General features: G+C 36.9%; 1 protein-coding gene across 3 annotated transcripts in view; it reads left to right on the forward strand.

Moving 5' to 3' along the window:
* Window positions 1-444: 444 nt before the first annotated feature.
* NRK (Nik related kinase) overlaps window positions 445-21,769 on the forward strand; it is a gene marked incomplete at both ends in the record, with an annotated part of 163,619 nt that continues 142,294 nt past the window's right edge. For all 3 annotated transcript variants that reach the window (XM_079911238.1, XM_079911239.1, XM_079911240.1), the window contains 2 exons: window positions 445-501; window positions 7,530-7,595. In XM_079911238.1, the coding sequence (XP_079767364.1) occupies window positions 445-501; window positions 7,530-7,595 (123 nt within the window). The remainder of the gene's footprint in view (window positions 502-7,529; window positions 7,596-21,769) is intronic.

The following is a 21,769-nucleotide window of genomic DNA, read 5'->3' on the forward strand; positions in this document are numbered from 1 at the left end:
GTGGCCCCCTCGCCCGCCTCCCCGCCGCGGGGCTGCCCACCTGGCGACGTGACGCTGCACCAATCCCCTTCGAGCTGCTCCCGGGCCCCCTCCTTGCACCGCCCCCCTCCCCACCCTGAAAGAGGCGCACCCTGCCGGGACAGACGCTGCGCTCTCGCCCTCGGAGCACCCTTCTCACTCCTTGGTCTCCGGGACGGACGCTCAGACTCTTCTCTCGCCTTAGCCAGACTCGTTTTCCCGCCTCTCAAACTCCGGCTTCCCTCCACTCCTCGCTCTTTTCCCTCCACATTCCCCTCCTCTTTCTCCCACGCCGCAAACCCTGGACCCCGTTGCCTTCCCCGGCCCTTTCCCTTTCCCTTCTCCTCCTTCGACTTCTGTCCGCTTCCACCTCAGACTCCCCGAGCGTGCCTAACTCAGTCACCCGCTCCGGTTCCGCTCGAAGTCATGGCGGGACCTGGGGGTTGGAGGGACAAGGAGGTCACGGATCTGGGCCACTTGCCGGTGAGTAGAGGACGCCCGTCACCCCCGAAGTGCTCTCTTCTGCGAGTTCTGAGCATCGATGGAGGGAACAGACGTCCGAAAGCCTGGCTAGGCCAGGACTTCGATAAGACCGCGACTGCAGGAGGGGGCCCCGGGAGTGGGCTTGCGGGAAAGGCGCCCCCTGGGTACCCGGGTTGCTCCAAACTCACGGAAAGGCAAAGGGCCGGGGGAAGAGGGATGGTGGGAAGAGGTGGCAGTAGGTTGGTGCGGGCCACAAACAGCGGGACCTGTTCTAAATGTGGCCCGTTTGGTCTAGCGGCGCTCGGGTACTTGTCCTAGCGGGGCCCAAGGAGAGGCCAAAGAGCGCGACGACGCGTGGCTTCCTGAAAGCACGCCTCTCTGTCACCCTGCCGCCCCGTCGTTTGCTTCTTCTTTTGCCAGAAGAGATGCCCACTCTCAGCGTGACCTTTCCTTCTAGGTGCCAGCGGGCCAGAAAATTCAAGCGTTGAAGTCTCACTTTCTAATAGCACTTTCTAAAACCTTCTTACTCTGCCAGGGCACTGGTCCTGATTTAGTATTGCTGGAGCTAAAGAACTCGACGCCGCTTGGGGAAGAAGTGAATTCTGCACACCCCAATTTAAAAAATAAAATGTATTGCGCTCACTTGCTAACCAGATTTAGCTTTTTCTCGTGGTTTTCGTTTGCGGATTCTCCTTTTCCCAAATGCCCAGCTTTCCTCCAGAGTTGTAATTGATTGGTGAGCTATTATCGCCGTCGTTATTAGTAGACTTATTATTTTAGCAGCACCGTTTATTTCATTGGCATCTGGTTTCTGGCAGATATTGGATCCCACCCAAATCCGTTTTTCAAGTTCCCGTTTTAGATTGGCATTTCACTCGCACCCTCTCTTGAATGCAAAGGGCCCCTGGACTCTCTAAAGGGAATAAGCATGCACCGTGCTGGAATGATCACCAGGCAACTGTAGTACAGGGCAGTGGCCTGCTTGCTTTGGGGAAAGCTAAATATTAACCTTGAGGTTATGGGGCTATTCAAAGTAGCAGTGCCTTAATTTTATACATATTTACATTTAAATATTGTTTTCCTGATGATGGCAGACACCTGTCCCCCTCAAAAATGGGGCATTCCCCAAGGCTCACCTATATAATTTCACACTAAAACAATGTGGAGGAGGAGGTGATGCACATGGGTAACATTTTAGCAAATTGTTCTCAGCCTTTTTTTTAAAGGAGCCTCAATGTAAACGTGTTGAATTACAGATAATCAGCATTGTGGTTATTGATGCAGCTTCATAAAATAAAGTCACAGAATTTTTAAAAGTTAAATATTTTTCCACTCAGTGTATACATGAGATTTCTGGAATATGGAGGCCTCAATTGGTGGTTTCCTTTCTGAACAGCACTTTCACATTCTGACTAGATTTGCTCCCAAGTGTAAAACCAATGAATGAAATGTTACCCTCCTCCAACATTCTCTGTGTACGGTGGGGGAAAGAGAAAAAAAAAAAAAAACTAGGGCAAATATGGAAACCACACATAGGCAAACTGAAATAAACTCTTTTTTAAATTGACTGAAGGGAGGAATGGGAAAGACCTCCTAGAAATGATAGAGCACGGAATTCCAAAAACAAGGAGAAAAGGTTTGATTGCTGCAAAAAAAAAAAAAATGGGGGGAAATGGCCCAGACTAACTGACCCGGTCATGGCCCTGGACATGAGAACTTGGTGAGAGCCAAGAAGATAAGGGGAAAGGCTACAATCTTTACATTGCAGCTCACTTAAATAGTTTTCTGGGGGTTGGTGGAGGTGTGGAGGGGAGAAAGATGAGGTTAGTTTTTAATATAGGGATAGGGAGAAGACAAAATTTCAGGGCATTGATGTTTGGCCTTATTTTACAGACTTCATGAAAGTCTCGTAAGGTCCTCAACTTCTAACAATTTCTAAATTTCTATTACATAGGAGCTATTTTATATCATGGAGATCTTCACCATGTGAGCAAATTATGCATAAGTTTCCCCTCTTCCTGAACATCCATCAGGGTCTAAACCCTGAGAAATCAAGCAGAAGAAGAGCACCCCCATTTAGAATTCTTTTTTTACATCAAATTTTTAGAGATGCAAAACATTCACTGTTGTTTTGGTCACTGAGGTATAGATTAGTGATTTTGGATTTCTTTGCATTTGACTTATTTCCTAAGTTGCTGAAGAAATAAGAGTAAATGAAAAGGTCAAGAGATATCTAAGTTATCTGTTTGGAAGTTTGCATTTTGATGCAAAGTAGAGATGATAAAGCAAGCAAAGAAACCTGCATATGGTGAGATCCCTTGTGATAATTATCCTCAATAGGATACATATGAGGTCAGAAAGTTGGCATCTGTCAACACCAAGTATACCAACTTGGCAACAGCCAGATAATGAGGGGGGATTCAGACTTTGGAGTTTCACACTGAGCAAGAAAAGAATCTTGAAGAGTATAGAATGATTAAATATGGGTCTAGTTTAAGATTGATATATTATGTCCATTCTAGGGCTGGCCAGCTAAATGACCACAAGACAAGGACCTTTGAAAGAGACCAAGCTGGCTGTGCAAATTGTGATTTAAAGAAAGTAGTAGAAGGTTATTTGGCATTTTTGTTATTAGATAGATATCTTTTAAGACCTAAAATATTAAACAATAGTGAAAGCTGGGGAAGCAGGGAGAGGGGAGAGAGAAATGTACTTTCTTTTTTGCATAATTCCCTAAAGTTAAAGACGTAAAATAAAAGAGTAAACATAATAACCAGAGACTGCCAGGTGGGTAAGCTACATTTTCTTTGTTAATTAGTGGGTTACTGTCATTTTTCCATTTTTCCTGACTTACTATTGAATAAACATTTCCTATAGGTGACAAAACAGAAAAGAAAGTACAGAGATTTGTGGTTTGTGCTTCCTTTTTGAAAAAGAGAATGGCAAAACCATATATATATGTATATATATATACATATATATACATATGTATGTATGTGTGTATATATATATATATATATATATATATATAAAATCTGTGTGTGTTTCACATTGTCTGCCAGCAGCAATACCTGGGGAGATATATATATATATATATATATATATATATATATATATATATATATATATAAGGTTTTTTCCCTACTATGCATATGTCACTCAATCCTTGGGACTGGAAACTATTTCTTCATCTCCAAATCTGGCATGTCTTTCACTATGATAGTCCCCTTTGCCTTCTGTGCCCAGTATGGTAGTGACATTCCTCACAACTCTGGCCTTGGTATTTGACACTGCCGTGTGTAGTCCTAATCTATATTGGGGTCAGGATTAGACAGGCCTGGAGGACAGTGGTGGCAGAGGTGATCTGAAATAGTACATGATCCAAAAAACTATATTTGAATTACATTAAGTTTATATTTAAATATAACTGCCAGCTCTCCCAGTCTTCCTTCACCCAGACCAAGCCTGCTTTCCACACTCAGTCATGAGAAACTTTCACTTTCTCAAGTCCCTTAGCCCCCTATTTTGAATCAGTTTTACCTTCTAGTCCACAAAGATTGAAATATTCAACATATCCTCCATTAGGTATCCCAGAGCATCACCTCAAAATGACATTGTACTTCAATCAGTTTTCTCAGTCTTTTTCCCCTCAATATCTAGAGCAGTGGGTTTTATGTTAGTGCACCAGAACAGTGCCCAAGAATGATCTTGGATCTTGAGACCCATCCACAGAAATTCTAGTTTCATAATTCCATGGTTGGGACAAGGAATCTGTATTTTAAACAAGATTCTCCAGATGAGTCTCATGTAAGGAGAGTCTATGCAGTTCACAGTTTGAGAAACACTAGTCTAAAGGAAGAGATTATCCTTTTTAAATTTTCCACTTGAATTGTGAAGCCCATTCCTCCAAATATCTCTGAAACTTACTCTGACACTTACTTTGTTTTATCTGCCACTTTCAGGTTCTCTCTCCATAAACTATTTTCATAAAATCACATTTTCTAATATTTAAAACAAAAGAACAATAGCCTCTGCTCTTTCTAGGTACTGTGCAATCTCTTTTCTTCCTTTAGCTGTCTAACTACTGGAATGTGTTCTATGATTCTCTTTTACTGCCCTAAATCTGAAATTTATTGCTACCTATGATGACCATTTATCATTTCCACTTTGTTCTTAATTTCTGCTGTATTTGGTCCTGTAGATCAGCCTTTGCTTTTGCGTCTCTTCCATGACCAGCAAACACTGCCTTCTAGTGGTTCTTTTTCTTCCTGTTACCCCCAACCCCCTGCCTTTAATAAAATTACCCATCAATGTTCCCATTTTCCCCCCTCTTCTTGAATTCAGAAGACAGAAACAACTCCCCAATTTCAGGATTTCAGGGGGCAGACTAGGACTTTTAAATTGCAAGAGTTAATTTAGATACATAGAAAAACATAACGAAGTATGGAGTATTTGCCCAACATTTTATGGTTCAAAAATGTTTTAAAACTTAGACTTTTAGTAATATCTTTTGAAAAAAACTTTCACAAATTAAGTTTTCTTGTTAAGTGACCATTCTTTTAACCAAATGGAACACCGGAACATACTGAACCACCAAGTATTCTCTAAATTGATATAGCAGTCATAAATATAAAGATCTTTCCTCTTCTGGTTTTCTTATCTCCGAGTAGCAGGGCAGAGGAGAAGACCAAGTAATCATAGAGACCCCCTTGGTGAGGACTTTAAATTTCACAGTGACCAAAAAAAGTTGACTTCTCAATACTTCCTTCTTTGGGAGCCCAGAATAAGCTTTCTCTGACTATAATTCAGTGGAAAATCTGATACAAGAAATTGAGTAATATTACTCTAGTAATTAGCATAGTTCCCTTCCTCTTTTTGCCGAGTTTGACAATCATTTAGTCTTGAAAGAGATTAGTGTGGAGATGGAAACAAAAAATATTGCATAAAACTAATGAAAAAAATAGTCTTAGATGAATACTAAAATGAGCTGCCTTTAAGAACAGAAAAAAAGTTTTTAAAAACCTTTTTTTTATTAAATGTGAGCATGAGGAGAATTAAGATGTTCTGGTCATTTGTGAGCAGGAAAAATTTTCCAAACAACATGAATATAGATAAAATAAGGCCTTCAAGAATTCCACCGGCATTTTGTTGTCCCGTTCATTTCCTTGGTGTCTTTTTTGAGTAGGTAGATACCTGGGTTCAAATATGAGTAAAGTACTTACATTATTGAGGGCTAGAAAAAGGATTACAGAAATTAAAGACCGTGCTCAAAGATTCGGAAATAAACTTGTTCAGATAATACAGTAATTCTCTGATATATGATATCGGGGTTTTGTTTGTTTGTTTGTTTGTTTTTAGCTAAAATGCAGCCTCAACTGTAACAAAGAATGGTTTACCGATAGGAATCAGCTAACATATTTGATTCTTTTGACAGATGACCAGAGACTGTTTCTCCAGAATTAATAATGTCTCATATAAGTTCCTCAAAGATCTCCTTTAAAGAAATATGCTAAATTGATAAACTCTTCAAGCCAAACCTTAGGAACTTCTTTGTTGGCTTTTTCCCATAAATTTTTCAATGAATTATAACAGCAATGATATGCCTATTATCAAAGTCCACTATAACAATCTATTTTTAGTTTTCTTGAATCCTCAAAATTATCATTTAAAAAAAATTTGTATTTTCATTGGGAGTATGTTCCCTGAAATATTTTCCTACAGTAATGCTGTGCATATTGTGACATTGAGTTTAATGCTAATTTTAAGAAAGTAGGCTGCTAACAATTGTCATATCAATGCATTGGAAACATCTGGATTTTAGAATGTCAGAATCTGATTTTTTTCTAAAGAATTTTAGAGCTAGGAAATCACTTAACACAGCACCTTTATTTTATATATGTGAAAACTGAGTCCCAGAGAGAGTAAATAACTTACACAAAGTCATATAGTTAATTAATGGCAGAACTGGGGCTATAACTTTAGTCTCCTGACTCTGTCCAGTTGAATACTTATTGACTGAAGTAATCCCAGAGCTGTGTCATTTTCCTATGACACTTTTGCTAGATTAAACAAATATCACACCAGTTTAAAGGAATCTATAATTTGTCATATACATTGCATTTGCTCAATAGTTTTTCTGTTTAGCTCACATTTGTCACAGTGATAAAAATATTTTTAAACAAAGTTATACAAAGTTTGTATATATAAAATGTGCTTTCTATAAGGCATGTGAATTTCCAAGAATTTGCCAGTGCTCCTATTACTTTGTGCATAAATTGGCATCTACTCATACTTCATATCTCTTTTGCTAAAATAGCAAAATAAGCTGCTAGAGTAAGAGTTTAAATAGTGATAAAATTCAAGAAACCATGTTTTTTGGTGAACAAGAAATGAATATCCATATTTTAAGGTAAGGAAACAATGTTTAAGGATAAATATGGAAGCCTTAAGAATCTGCTAATAAACATGTTATATTGTCTAGTTTTTTTAAAAAAAAATGATGCTCTTTTAATACCATGATGTTATTTTGTTATTTATATTTAGAGGCAATATTCTTTCTTAAGAATTACTATTATATAAACAATCTAGACTTTGTAGCCAGTACCTACTCATCATTACATATCTACTCAATATTACCATTGCCATATGGTAAACTTTCTGCCTGTCTGGTTAGCACTCAAAAGATGGATATCAAAAGAGTATTTCAATTGCAAGTAAATTAATTTAGTTCTACTTTTAATAGCCTTTCTAATTAACTTATGAATATGCCTCAACTAGACATAATTGTATGCATTTTACAGTTTTATGATAATTATACAGTTAATGTTCACACCATTGCTTCTTTTTTATAAATGACTACACTCAGTCCAGGGAGATTGTGACAACGCTATGCTTTTGGTAAATAATACTTAGGTTCTTCCCATGGAAATTCTAAAGGAACAAGACAGATTAGAAATTCCACTCTAGATAATTTAATGCTTGGCTGTTTTTCCAAGAAAATTGAAAAGTTTTATCCTACATTTTTGCAGGATCCCACTGGAATATTCTCACTGGATAAAACCATTGGCCTTGGTACTTATGGCAGAATCTATTTGGTAAGTGGAGTTACATTAGGTATTCATTCTGCATTTTCTAATAACAAAAATGATTGTTAAGTCGAAACCCTACACTGCAAATCAAATAATGCCAAAACATATTTCACTTTGAGAGAATGATCAAATTAAGATAGCTCAGTAACAACTGTGAGAATTATTACGAAAAAATGGATTGGAAAGCTATAGTGAACCAACCAACAAAACATAAGATCTAAACATTATTAGCAGAAAATTAATAAAATCACTAAAGGAAAAGAGAACTAATTCAAATAATATGTACCCAAATAAAAATATCACTTGTTTGATATTATATGTCCATACCATTCTAATTACTGACATTCAACTTTTAAGCTGAATGTTACAAAAAGTTTCCATAGCATTCTATATCATACTATGTACATGAATGTGCACACGTATGTGATAGCTTCCCAAATAATCTAACAAGAAAATCTCTGCATTTGTTTAATGATATTTATTAAGCATAAAATATATGCCAGGCACTGTGATAGTCTTAAGTGGTGAACAAAACAGATAGTCCCTACTCTTCCAGGGTTTATGGTCTAGAAATATGTAAGTGATTAAATGTGTGTATTTGTGTGTGGGTGCGTGGGGGCTTGGAGGAGGCAAATATATAAGTAAGCACAGGAATAACTATATAATTGCAATTGTAATATATTTCTGTAAGAAAATTCATAGTGATATAAAAGTAAAGAACAGGGGGCTTAATTTAGATTGAAAGTCAGGCTCCCTGGGGGAATCACTGTTAAAATGACATCAGGAGGACAAATATGAGATAACCAAGCAAAGGTATGGTTGTAGAGGATGATGTTGATTCATTCTAGGTAGAGCAGGGGCAGTGGTAAGGGCTGGATTGGAGATGGGGGGTGCTTTAGTGGCCCTATCACCTTGATCAGGTGCCCTTCCCTCACTCTCTAATATGGTGAATAGACATTTTCTCAACCTTGTATAATGTTATGTACAAATGCAGGGTTCCTCTTCCCCAGGAATGTCCCTCAAAAACCAGATCACTGTCCCTAGGCTGATCCTTACTGTCGACTGACCACCGGTCCTCTATGTATGGGTTGTGTAGACGTGTCTTGAAATGGGTCCAGTGGAAGGGGCCTCTTTCTAGTTCAGACAAAGGTGCCCTCTGCCTGCCAAGCCTTGTAACCTTAGGGCTGCATCTGCCCAGAAGTAGCTTATTTTTTAAATTCATCTACCCAGGTAGGGTGGGGAGATCTTTAAAAGTTGCGCAAATGTGCCTAAAGCACAGACTTTGAGTAGGAGAAATAGCATTGTGGAAGGATCCTAAAAGCAGAAAGAACCTTGGTGAGTATAAGGAACAGAGAGAGTATCAATATTCATGACAAAAGTTTTTTCAAGCCATTTTGACCTGACCTATTAACAGAAACAATAAGCTATAGACGGAAATGTGATACAGACACAAATATATTGTTTCTGTTACTTCAATTGCATTCTAGACTGAATGATTAGTTAACATTTGTGTGATCTAAGCAAATTTTGCCACTTTGTGCATAGATACCTACACCTTATACATAGAAGTTTCTCTTCTTTATGGCACATTTATAATTTCCATGGCTCCACGCACATTTTAATTCCTGAGGGGTGTGTAGTTAAGTGTGTGTGTGTGTGTGTGCGCGTGTGTATACTTGGCTTGATTTGAAGGTATAGAGCTCTCTCCACCATCAGATATTAGGAGTAAAAACCTCAGTTATATAAGGCAAAAAGCAAAGGTAAGGCTAGATAACACAAAAAGATGGTTTCTCATCAGCAGTCATCAGAATTGTGATGCCATAAGAAGAAAAGTCAAGAGGGTAAAAAGGTGAGTTGTGCATGATAATTCTCTTTTTTAAAAAACTAGGGCTTAGGGGACTTCCCTGGCAGTCCAGTGGTTAGGACTTCGCCTTCCAATTCAGGGGGTGTGGGTTCGATCCCTGGTTGGGGTGCTAAGATCCCACATGCCTTGTGGCCAAAAAAAACCAAAACAGAAAACACAAGCAATATTGTAACAAATTCAATAAAGACTTTTAAAATGGTCCACATCAAAAAAATCTTTAAAAAAATAAATAAACTAGGGCTTATTTAGGTATAGTTTACACTTGGTAAATTCATCCTTTTAAGTGTAGAATTTTATGAGTTTGGACAAACATGTCCAGACATGTAACTACCACCACAATCAAGACTTTTCAATATACATCTTAAATTACACAGTATACCTTCAAGTAGTATTCTACCACTTCACTGTGTGGTGTCCTAGTTTGTGTACTATGCTTATGGTTGTTATACATTTTGCTCTTAGGTATGATATGAACCTACACTACTACTACTATTTTCCCTCTACTCAATACTACTACTTTTTCTTTAGTCAGTTATCTTTTAGAGCAATTTAAAAAGAAGAAAAATTTATATTTATACTCATTTGAGCTATTTCTGGAATCTTCATTTCGTTGGGTAAATCCAAGTTTCTATCTGGGTACGATACTCTTTAAGCCTGAAGAACTTCCTCTAACATTTCTTTTAGTGCAGGGCTTCTGGTAATGAAGTCTCTGCTTTAGTGTGAGAAGTCCTTACTTCTTCATTTTTAAAAGATATTTACATTGGATATAGAATTTGGGGTTGACAGTTACTGTAGTTTCTTTCAGCACTTTAAAGATAACACTCTATTGTCTTCTGGCTTGCATAGTTTCTGAAGTCCGTTGTCATTTTCGTTCCTCCTTCTATCTTCTGGCTGCCTTTAAGATTTTTCTCCTTATCTTTGTTTTTCAGCAGTTTAAATATGAAATGTCTAGGGGTTTTGTTTTTATTTTGTGTGTGTGTGTGTGTGTGTGTGTGTGTGTGTGTGTGTGTGTGTGTTTGGTGGGGTATTTACCGTCCTCGGGTTTCTCTGAGCTTCTTCCTCGTGCTTCTGTGCTTCAGATTCTCGCTCAATGCTCTCCTGCCTCCCCTAGTGGTATACTGCTATCGCTTCTTTAAGTGCTTGTTAGCCTGATGGTGTGGGGCAGGGAGTTCTCTGTTTTCCTGATTCAACCCCAGTCTTAGGCAGATACTGTGCTTCTAGGTCATGAGAGTGAGACTTTCTTATTTACCCTGCCCCTCTATTAGTGGTAAGACATCCTAAATGTTTTGGACCCAGGACTAATTCCTGCGCTACCCCCCAGAAATAGAGGAGTGAATTATTTTTTTTTTTACATTTCCCCCAGCTATATCAGGTCTTCCTCTGCACCCTGCGGGGAATAGGGTTTGATGTGCCCTTCCCCTAAGGCTTAGGGCTTTTATTCCATGGGGGGCGGGGAGAGAAATTGCACATGGTTTCACGCTTTTCCTACTGCAAGGGCTTCTTCTCTCCATCAGATCAGTACCAGAAATCTGTGGAGAAAAGCTTATGACTGTGCATGTATTCCTCTTGTATCTGTGGCTCATGAGCGTACTGTACTCTTATGCTAGCCCATACTTGGCCTTTAGCAGTTCATTAAAAATTCAGCAGAATTCTTTTTTTTAATTTTTATTTTTTATTGAAACAGTTGATCAACAATGTTGTGTTAGTTTCAGGTGTACAGCAAAGTGATTCAGTTATACATATACACATAGCTATTCTTTTTAAAATTATTTTCCCATTTAGGTCACTTCAGAATATTGAACAGTGTTCCCTGTGCTATACAGTAGGTCCTTGTTGGTTATCTATTTTAAATATAGCAGTGTGTACATGTCAGTCCCAAACTCCCAATCTGTCCCTCCCCTCCACGCTTCCCCCACTGGTAACCATAAGTTCATTGTCTATGTCTGTGAGTCTGTTTCTGTTTTGTAAATAAGTGCATTTGTATCATTTTTTTAGATTCTGCATATAAGTGATATCATGTGATATTTGTCTTTCTCTGTCTGACTTACTTCACTTAGTATGATAATCTCCAGGTCCATCCATGTTCAGCAGAATTCTTTATACCAGCTTCTATGTGATCCTGTCTTCCCTCTGTAGCCACGGGTGAGCCAGTGCTCATGTCCCATCTCTCCCTGCAAGTGCTTGTCTTTTTTCAGACTTCAGGCTGGCTGGTTGCCTTGAGACTTCTCTCTGGGTTCAAGAAAAGTAATGATTTCGTAGGTTATTCATGTTTTGATTGTTGTTAGGGTGGAGGTGGCACTCCTTTCAGCTTTCCACATCTTCATCAGGAGCCAGAAGTCCATGTCAAATTGAACCTTCATGAAGCATCTACTATATGCTATGTCCTGTACACATTTATAATTCCTAAGACTTTTATATGTACCTATTCACATCCAGAGATAGAGAACACTTCCTACCATCAGATCTTCAAACTAGAAACCTCTATGTTACAGAAGGTGAATGATTACAGATGCTTTATTTACATTAGACAGATTTTCCTTTGTCACTCATTGATGTAACCTCTTTTTTCTCCCTCAAATTTATTTCCTTCTGTAAAAATTTTTGGGATAGTGGCACTTTATATAAATACCTCCTTCATGGAAAACAACCTTGAGTATGTAGTAAATGCTTTTAAAATGTTCATACTCTTTATACCAATAATTCCGCCTCTGGAAATCTATGATAAATACAAAAATATAGAAAAAGCATATATTCATTTTAGCAGAAAGGTGGCATTTTGTGGTGAAAAGTGGACCTGCTTTGGAACAAGACAGACTTAATTCAGTGCTTACTTGGCCATTAATTAGCTATGACCTTGAGCAAGTCACTTAACTTCTGAGTATAAATTTCCTTATTTATAAAATGGAGCTAATAATACCTACCTTGCAAGATTTTATAAAATTTAAAAACAATGCATATAAAGCACTTGGCACATGGTAGCTATCCTTAAAAGATAGCTACTGATATCATTATCACTGTTCCTATTACTTGTAGGAAGACAAATTCAGCAAAACACTAAATAGTAAAAAATTAAATGAAGTAAATTATCTCAGTTAATATATTATTTCTCTGAAAAGCAATGTTTATGAAGGTATCTAGCAGCATAGAACTATGTTTATGATATTTAGTAAAGTATTGCATATTATTTGTATACTCTTACAGTTAAAACTTGCACATGAAAAATGGTGAATTAAATGGTTAGAATAGTGAGATACTGGATGTACTTTTCTACTCTATATTTTTTAATTGTATATTTCTAATGACTGTAATGTTACATGTTCTTTACCTAAATAATATATATGTATGTGTGTATGTATATTTTTTATATATATATATATATATATATACATACATATACAATTCTGTATAGATACCCTGTATAACAAAATGGAAGCATGATACCATTCAAAATTAATGTCAGAGTGACTCATAGAGTCCTTTGCTTTTTCAGCTCTGCCAACCACATCCCCTGCTGGTGTTTGTTTTGGTTAAAGTCTCTCCAATGTCTTCCAGCTTGTTTCCAAGGCCTCGTTCTCTGGCAGGTTTCCAGCTATCTACTGAGGTCTGTGCACGTTGAAATGAAGGCTGAGTTGCACATTCCACATTGAAACCCTTTTCCTTTCCTTCTTTTTCTTCTAATTAAATGCCTGTCTTTCTACCCTCTCCCACCTCCTGCCAGTACAAACCTCACTTAAAATTGTGGGTTTTATTTTTCTCTCTCTTTTTAGGAGAAAGTACTGCTCTTTCTTTTTTTCCTCTAGTAGAGTTATAAAACGTAGTTTCCTCTTCACTTTTAGATGCTAGTCTCATAGCTTAAGAATTGTCATTTGAATTAGAATTTGCCCATGTGAGACCAAATTAACAAAAAGAAAATAGTTTGAAACTTGTTTTTAATGTTACTATTTAAAAAATAAACAATTTCCTGAAGAGCAATATACACGGAGAGACCACAGTTATTTTATGAAATATTAAGAAAGAGACCAAAGCACCTTAGGTTGGCTCAGTGAGTGGCAACCTGACTCTCCCATTAACTGACACAATACTTATAAATTGACTTTTCTGGGCCTGTTTCCTCAAGTATAAAATAAATGTGTTTCGTTAGATAATCTCCAGCGTTCTTCTGGCTCTTCAACAATACACCTAGCACAGTGCCTGGAACTCAAGAATGTAAACTATTCTTATTCTTACTGTCACCAGCATAATAATAACTAGCTTATAGTTCTTTCACCACCTTGCAAAATAGAAGTTGATTATTGGCTATTAGGTGAAGTAGTTCCTCATTTCACCAAATAAAATGATTCTCATCATGTTTTTCCATTCTTTCGTCCACTTTACTACCTGATAGCAAGACCTAATATTTATCTCAGTAACTACTATGATGCCCAATGCAAAGGTAAAACTGTGTTACTGTTATCTAACAGCATTTTCTTAAGCAGAATACTATTGGGGTAAGACAATGAACTGAATCGCCAGAGTGAACCAGTTTGCCTTGCCCTTCATGACGTCTTGACTGTACTTCTAACTTTAATCACCTATTCCCACGTTGCCATTTGCAGGTGGTGAAGGCAGAAAAAGAAGTGGGAAAAGGTTCAAGGCAACTGTTTCAAGCAAAGGAAAAATTCACCTGAAATAGGGTAAAACTTTACAGTTGGATCTAGAGCTTAATTTTCACACGTCCCTGATGCCTAGTTGGAACTCAGTTAATGCTGGTGGAAGGAAGGGACTGGACCAAATATATTATTGTCCTAAAACTTAAAAACATACCCTGGGCATAAGTAACCATCTGTCCTTGAGATATATTAGAGGGATCATCTGCCCCTTGGCACTCAGCAGATTAAGTCAGATATAGAAGGTGTGTCATTACAATGATGAGCAAATTCCTGAATCTATTGCTCTCTGGAAGTGTACTGTTGAATACGGTAATTTCTTTTTAAAACACTGTCCAATGCGTCCCTGTTAAGTTTGATTTTTTTTAAATCACTGCTTGACACATTGCTTTTACTTGGAAATCTCACCAGACAGGTGATATTTAGGTTTACTAGTTACGTTTTCTGGATTTGCAGTTAGGACAGGGAACGGGAACAGAAAGGCAGGAAAGAAACGTCCTCAAAGTTGATGACATACAATTTATGATATTTTAAATTAAGTTTCAGAAACATGGTGCTGACATTTGGATTGCCTAGCCACTAGGCCTATTGGATAGGGGTTTGAATATTTTTCCTTTTAGGCTGAAATTATACTGTTTATTTGCCTAACAAATGTCTAGCACTGTGAATGCTTTCTTTTTAGGTAGGAAAGTTTCCTCACATCCTTGCCATTTTGCAAATATAGCTCAATTAAGTCAGCCAACAAATATTGCTTAAGCACCCATAAAGTGCATAACACTGTGCATTTCATTATACATTGCAAGCCTCAGAAGCAGGAACTGAAGCTGAAGCTGAGTTGAGGCCACAGGCTTACGAGGCTGTTGTGCCTTCCTGGTGCAGTACCATAAGACCAGATCCCTCTCTTGGTTCCTCCTTCTTCCTATGACATCACCCCCTTGTGATTATATGCCTCAAAAGTAGAGGTTGGTCTTTCTTAAGTAATCCTCTGGCTTCTCTAGCATAGGAAACATCAATTTATCCATTAAATAAAAACATTGCTTTGAATGTTTAATTTTCCATAATACAATTAAAAAATATTTATCGAATGTTCACTGTGTCCCAAGCAATATATTAAGTACTAGGTGTTAGTTAGAATTACCAGAAACCATTTTTTTGGGGGGGATGGTCATTTTTATTGATTTAGTTTTAGTAGACTTAAAGAAGGAAGTTATTTTCCCTATGACTGTAGCTCTATATTAAGGAGGGAGTGATGAGTAACAGAAAGGAAAGGGAGTGCCAGGGTGAGATTGGGCAAAAGGAGGGAGAACATAGGGATGTCCTTTTTTTTTTTTTTTGGATGTGGAAAGTCTAATGAACCTTCTAACTCACCCTCCAGGAACAAGTTTTTCCTCAACAAGAAAACTGAGTTTGAATATTTGCAATGGGGGTGAAAGAAACAACATACACTAAATAAATTGAGACTCAGGGGACCAAATTAGTGGAAAGTGCTGAGGCTTAGCGGCCTTGGAGAAAATGAAATATTTCTATCATGTCCATGACATCTCTCCAACTGTGGAATATAACCCAGTCTCTGAGTTGTAGGCTTGTCTTTTTCTTTTTGTGTTATACCAAAATTTACTTCTGCCTCCTGATAAAACTTGAGGGAGGAAGAAGCAATAGCATGATAGAAATGAAAGGTAAAAATAAAAGTCGTATGTAGAATTTGTGCTCTCTGGAGGCCACAATAAAAAATTTTCACAACTACACATCTATTTAATCAGTTCACAGATATATATGGGGAGAAATTGAAATTCTATATTTGGTGTGTTGGGGTAATACAAAAATCATGGTCTCATGTCTTCATATCTTCATATACTTAATCCAGTTGATTTTATAAATGGGTTTTATGAGCAGAAAAGACAAATTTAAATGAATGGAGACAAATACATATTTCTAAACAAAAGCCAAGACTAATAAACTATAGCATGGTGGCTTTGTTCAATCAGATAAAAGCATCCCAATTATAGATTTTTAATAAAATATAAATCTCTGTGTGGGAAATAATGCAGTTACTTAAAAATTGGCATACAATTAGGAGATTGGGATTGACATATATACACTATTGATACTATGCATAAAATTGTTAATTAATGAGAACTCTACTCACTGCTCTGTGGTGACCTAAATGGGAAGGGAATACAGAAAAGAGGGGATATATGTATATGTATAGCTAACTGTGCTGTGCAGTAGAAACTAACACAATATTATAAAGCAACTCTACTCCAATAATTTTTTTTAAATAAATTTTTAAAAATTGATATACAAAATTACAAAATTGATGCTTCAATTTTACACTTAAAGATGTTTTAAATATATCAGTCCTAGGAAAATTTATGTGAAAAAGCCCATTTTAAAGAGTGCTGGGAGTATTGCTAAAAATACTAATGTGCTCTTTGTCTAATATATTTAAAATCAAGTTTTGTTTTATTTTGCATATATATGAATATATTTATATAAACTATATATGTACATTTATGTATAGGAATATACATATAAATGTACATATATATGTATATATATGTACATTTATATATGTATAATATATACATATAAATGTATATATGTATATACATACATATATGTTTGTATATACATATATACACAAAATGCAAATATATGTATATACATACCATATATATTTTTGAGGGGGCATACAGTTTATTTTGACAATCAAGATATGGAACAGTTCCATCACCCCCCAAAATACCTCCTGATGCCCCTCTGTAGCCAACCCTTCCTCAACTCCAGCCACTGGCAACTAGTGGTCTCTTTTCCATCACCATAGTTTTGCGTTTTCCAGAATGTCCTATAATTAGATGCACACATATTTATCCTTTTAAGTCTAGCTTCTTTCACTTAGCATGATGCATTTGAGATTCATCCTTGTTGTTGTCGGTACCACTACTTTGTTCATTTTTTATTACATATTTATTGGAGTATAATTGCTTTACAATGGTGTGTTCGTTTCTGCTTTATAACAAAGTGAATCAGTTATACATATACATATGTTCCCATTAGTCTTCCCTCTTGCGTCTCCCTCCCTCTCACCCTCCCTATCCCACCCTTCTAGGTGGTCACAAAGCACCAAGCTGATCTCCCTGTGCTATGCTGCTGCTTCCCACTAGCTATCTATTTTACGTTTGGTAGTGTATATATGGCCACGCCACTCTCTCACATTGTCACAGCTTACCCTTCCCCCTCCCAATTTCCACAAGTCAATTCTCTAGTAGGCCTGTGTCTTTATTCCTGTCTTACCCCTAGTTTCTTCATGACATTTTTTTCTTAAATTCCATATATATGTGTTAGCATACGGTATTTGTCTTTCTCTTTCTGACTTACTTCACTCTGTATGACAGAATCTAGGTCCATCCACCGCATTACAAATAGCTCAATTTCATTTATTTTTATGGCTGAGTAATATTCCATTGTATATATGTGCCACATCTTCTTTCTCCATTCATCCGATGATGGACATTTAGGTTGTTTCCATCTCCTGGCTATTGTAAATAGAGCTGCAATGAACATGTTGGTAGATGACTGTTATTGAATTATGGTTTTCTCAGGGCATTTGCCCAGTAGTGGGATTTCTGGGTCATATGGTAGTTCTATTTTTAGTTTTTTAAGGAACCTCCATACTGTTCTCTATAGTGGCTGTACCAATTCACATTCCCACCAGCAGTACAAAAGTGTTCCCTTTTCTCCACACCCTCTCCAGCATTTATTGTTTCTAGATTTTTTGATAATGGCCATTCTGACTGGTGTGACGTGATATCTCATTGTAGTTTTGACTTGCATTTCTCTAATGATTGATGATGTTGAGCATTCTGTCATGTGTTTGTTGGCCGTCTGTATATCTTCTTTGGAAAAATGTTATTTAGGTCTTCTGCCCATTTTTGAATTGGGTTGTTTGTTATTTTGTTACTGAGCTGCATGAGCTGCTTATAAATTGTAAAGATTAATCCTTTGTCAGTTGCTTCATTTGCAAATATTTTCTCCCATTCTGAGGGTTGACTTTTGGTCTTGTTTATGGTTTCCTTTGTGTGCAAAAGCTTTGAATGTCCCATTTGTTTATTTTTGTTTTTATTTCCATTCTCCAGGAGATGTTTCAAAAAGGATCTTGCTGTGATTTATGTCATAGTGTCCTGCTTATGTTTTCTTCTAACAGTTTGAGAGTTTCTGGCCTTACATTTAGGGATTTAATCCATTTTGAGCTTATTTTTGTGTATGGTGTTAGGGAGTGATCTAATCTCATACTTCTACATGTACCTGTCCAGTTTTCCCAGCACCACTTACTGAAGAAGCTATCATTTCTCCACTGTATATTCCTGCCTCCTTTATCAAAGACAAGGTGACCATATGTGCGTGGGTTTATCTCTGGGCTTTCTATCCTGTTCCATTGATCTATCTTTCTGTTTTTGTGCCAGTACCATACTGTCTTGATTACTGTAGCTTTGTAGTATAGTCTGAAATCAGGGAGCCTGATTCCTCCAGCTCCATTTTTCGTTCTCAAGATTGCTTTGGCTATTCGGGGTCTTTTGTGTTTCCACACAAATTCTGAAATTTTTTATTCTAGTTCTGTGAAAAACGCCAGTGGTAGTTTGATAGGGATTGCATTGAATCTGTAGATTGCTTTGGGTAGTAGAGTCATTTTCACAATGTTGATTCTTCCCATCCAAGAACATGTTATATCTCTCCATCTATTTGGATCATCTTTAATGCCTTTCATCAGTGTCTTATAATTTTCTGCATACAGGTCTTTTGTGTCCTTAGGTAGGTTTATTCCTAGATATTTTACTTTTCTGTTGCAGTGGTAAATGGGAGTGTTTTCTTGATTTCACTTTCAGATTTTTCATCATTAGTGTATAGGAATGCCAGAGATTTCTGTGCATTAATTTTGTATCCTGCTACTTTACCAAATTCATTGATTATCTCTAGTAGTTTTCTGGTAGCATCTTTAGGATTTTCTATGTATAGTATCATGTCATCGGCAAACAGTGACAGCTTTACTTCTTCTTTTCTGATTTGGATTCCTTCTATTTCCTTTTCTTCTCTGATTGCTGTGGCTAAAACTTCCAAAACTATATTGAATAAGAGTGGTGAGAGTGGGCAACCTTGTCTTGTTCCTGATCTTAGTGGAAATGGTTTCAGTTTTTTACCATTGAGAATGATGTTGGCTGTGGGTTTGTCATATATGGCCTTTATTATGTTGAGGAAAGTTCCCTCTATGCCTACTTTCTGGAGGATTTTTATCATAAATCAATGTTGAATTTTGTCAAAAGCTTTCTCTGCATCTATTGAGATGATCATATGGTTTTTCTCCTTCAATTTGTTAATATGGTGTATCACGTTGATTAATTTGCGTATATTGAAGAATCCTTGCATTCCTGGAATAAACCCCACTTGATCATGGTGTATGATCCTTTTAATGTGCTGTTGGATTCTGTTTGCTAGTATTTTGTTGAGGATTTTTGCATTTATGTTCATCAGTGATATTGGCCTGTAGTTTTCTTTGTTTGTGACATCCTTGTCTGGTTTTCGTATCAAGTTGATGGTGGCCTCATAGAATGAGTTTGGAAGTGTTCCTCCCTCTGTTATATTTTAGAAGAGTTTGAGAAGGATAGGTGTTAGCTCTTCTCTAAATGTTTGATAGAATTCGCCTGTGAAGCCATCTGGTCCTGGGCTTTAGTTTGTTGGAAGATTTTTAATCACAGTTTCAATTTTAGTGCTTGTGATTGGTCTGTTCATATTTTCTATTTCTTCCTGATTCACTCTTGGCAGGTTGTGCGTTTGTAAGAATTTGTCCATTTCTTCCAGGTTGTCCATTTTACTGGCATAGTGTTGCTTGTAGTAATCTCTCATGATCTTTTGTATTTCTGCAGTGCCAGTTGTTAATTCGCCTCTTTCATTTCTAATTCTATGGATATGAGTCTTCTACCTTTTTTTCTTGATGAATCTGGCTAATAGTTTATCAATTTTGTTTATCTTCTCAAAGAATCAGCTTTGAATTTTATTCATATTTGCTATCATTTCCTTCATTTCTTTTTCATTTATTTCTGATCTGATCTTTATGATTTCTTTCCTTCTGGTAACTTTGGGGTTTTTTGTTCTTCTTTCTCTAATTGCTTCAGTTGCAAGGTTAGGTTGTTTATTCGAGATGTTTCCTGTTTCTTAAGGAAGGATTGTATTACTATAAACTTCCCTCTTAGAACTGCTTTTGCTGCATCCCATAGGTTTTGGGTCGTCGTGTCTCCATTGTCATTTGTTTCTAGGTATTTTTTGATTTCCTCTTTGATTTCTTCAGTGATCACTTCGTTATGAAGTAGTGTATTGTTTAGCCTCCATATGTTTGTATTTTTTACAGATCTTTTCCTGTAATTGATATCTAGTCTCATAGTGTTGTTGTCGGAAAAGATACTTGATACAATGTCAATTTTCTTAAATTTACCAAGGCTTGATTTCTGACCCAAGATATGATCTATCCTGGAGAATGTTCCATGAGCACTTGAGAAAAATATATATTCTGTTGTTTTTGGATGGAATGTCCTATAAATATCAATTAAGTCCGTCTTGTTTAATGTATTATTTAAAGCTTGTGTTTCCTTATTTATTTTCATTTTGGATGATCTTACCATTGGTGAAAGTGGGGTGTTAAAGTCCCCTAATAAGAATGTGTTACTGTCGATGTCCCCTTCTATGGCTGTTAGTATTTTCCTTATGTATTGAGGTGCTCCTATGTTGGGTGCATAAATATTTACAATTGTGATATCCTCTTCTTGGATCAATCCCTTGATCATTATGTAGTGTCCTTCTTTTTCTCTTGTAATAGTCTTTATTTTAAAGTCTACTTTGTCTGATATGAGAATTGCTACTCCAGCATTCCTTTGGTTTCCATTTGCATGGAATATCTTTTTCCATCCCCTTACTTTCAGTCTGTATGTGTCTCTATGTCTGAAGTGGGTATCTTGTAGACAGCATATATATGGGTCTTGTTTTTGTATCCATTCAGCCAATCTGTGTCTTTTGGTGGGAGCATTTAGTCCATTTACATTTAAGGTAATTATCGATATTTATGTTCTTATTCCCTTTTTGTTAATTGTTTTGAGTTTGTTATTGTAGGTTTTTTCCTTCTCTTATGTTTCTTGCCTGGAGAAGTTCCTTTAGCATTTGTTGTAAAGCTGGTTTGGTGGTGCTGAACTCTCTCAGCTTTTGCTTGTCTGTAAAGCTTTTAATTTCTCCATCAAATCTGAATGAGATCCTTGCTGGGTAGAGTAATCTTGTTTGTAGGTTTTTCTCCTTCATCACTTTAAATATGTCCTGCCAGTGCCTTCTGGTTTGCAAAGTTTCTGCTGAAAGACCAGGTGTTAACCTTATGGGCATTCCCTTGTGTGTTATTTGTTGTTTTTCCCTTGCTGCTTTTAATATGTTTTCCTTGTATTTAATTTTTGACAGTTTGATTAATATGTGTCTTGACCTATTTCTCCTTGGACTTATCCTGTATGGGACTCTCTATGCTTCCTGGTCTTCATTAACTATTTCCTTTTCCATATTAGGGAAGTTTTCAACTATAATCTCTTCAAATATTTTCTCAGTCCCTTTCTTTTTCTCTTCTTCTTCTGGAACCCCTATAATTC

This window comes from Stenella coeruleoalba (assembly GCF_951394435.1).
Source record: "Stenella coeruleoalba genome assembly, chromosome: X".
Classification (NCBI taxonomy): domain Eukaryota; kingdom Metazoa; phylum Chordata; class Mammalia; order Artiodactyla; family Delphinidae; genus Stenella; species Stenella coeruleoalba.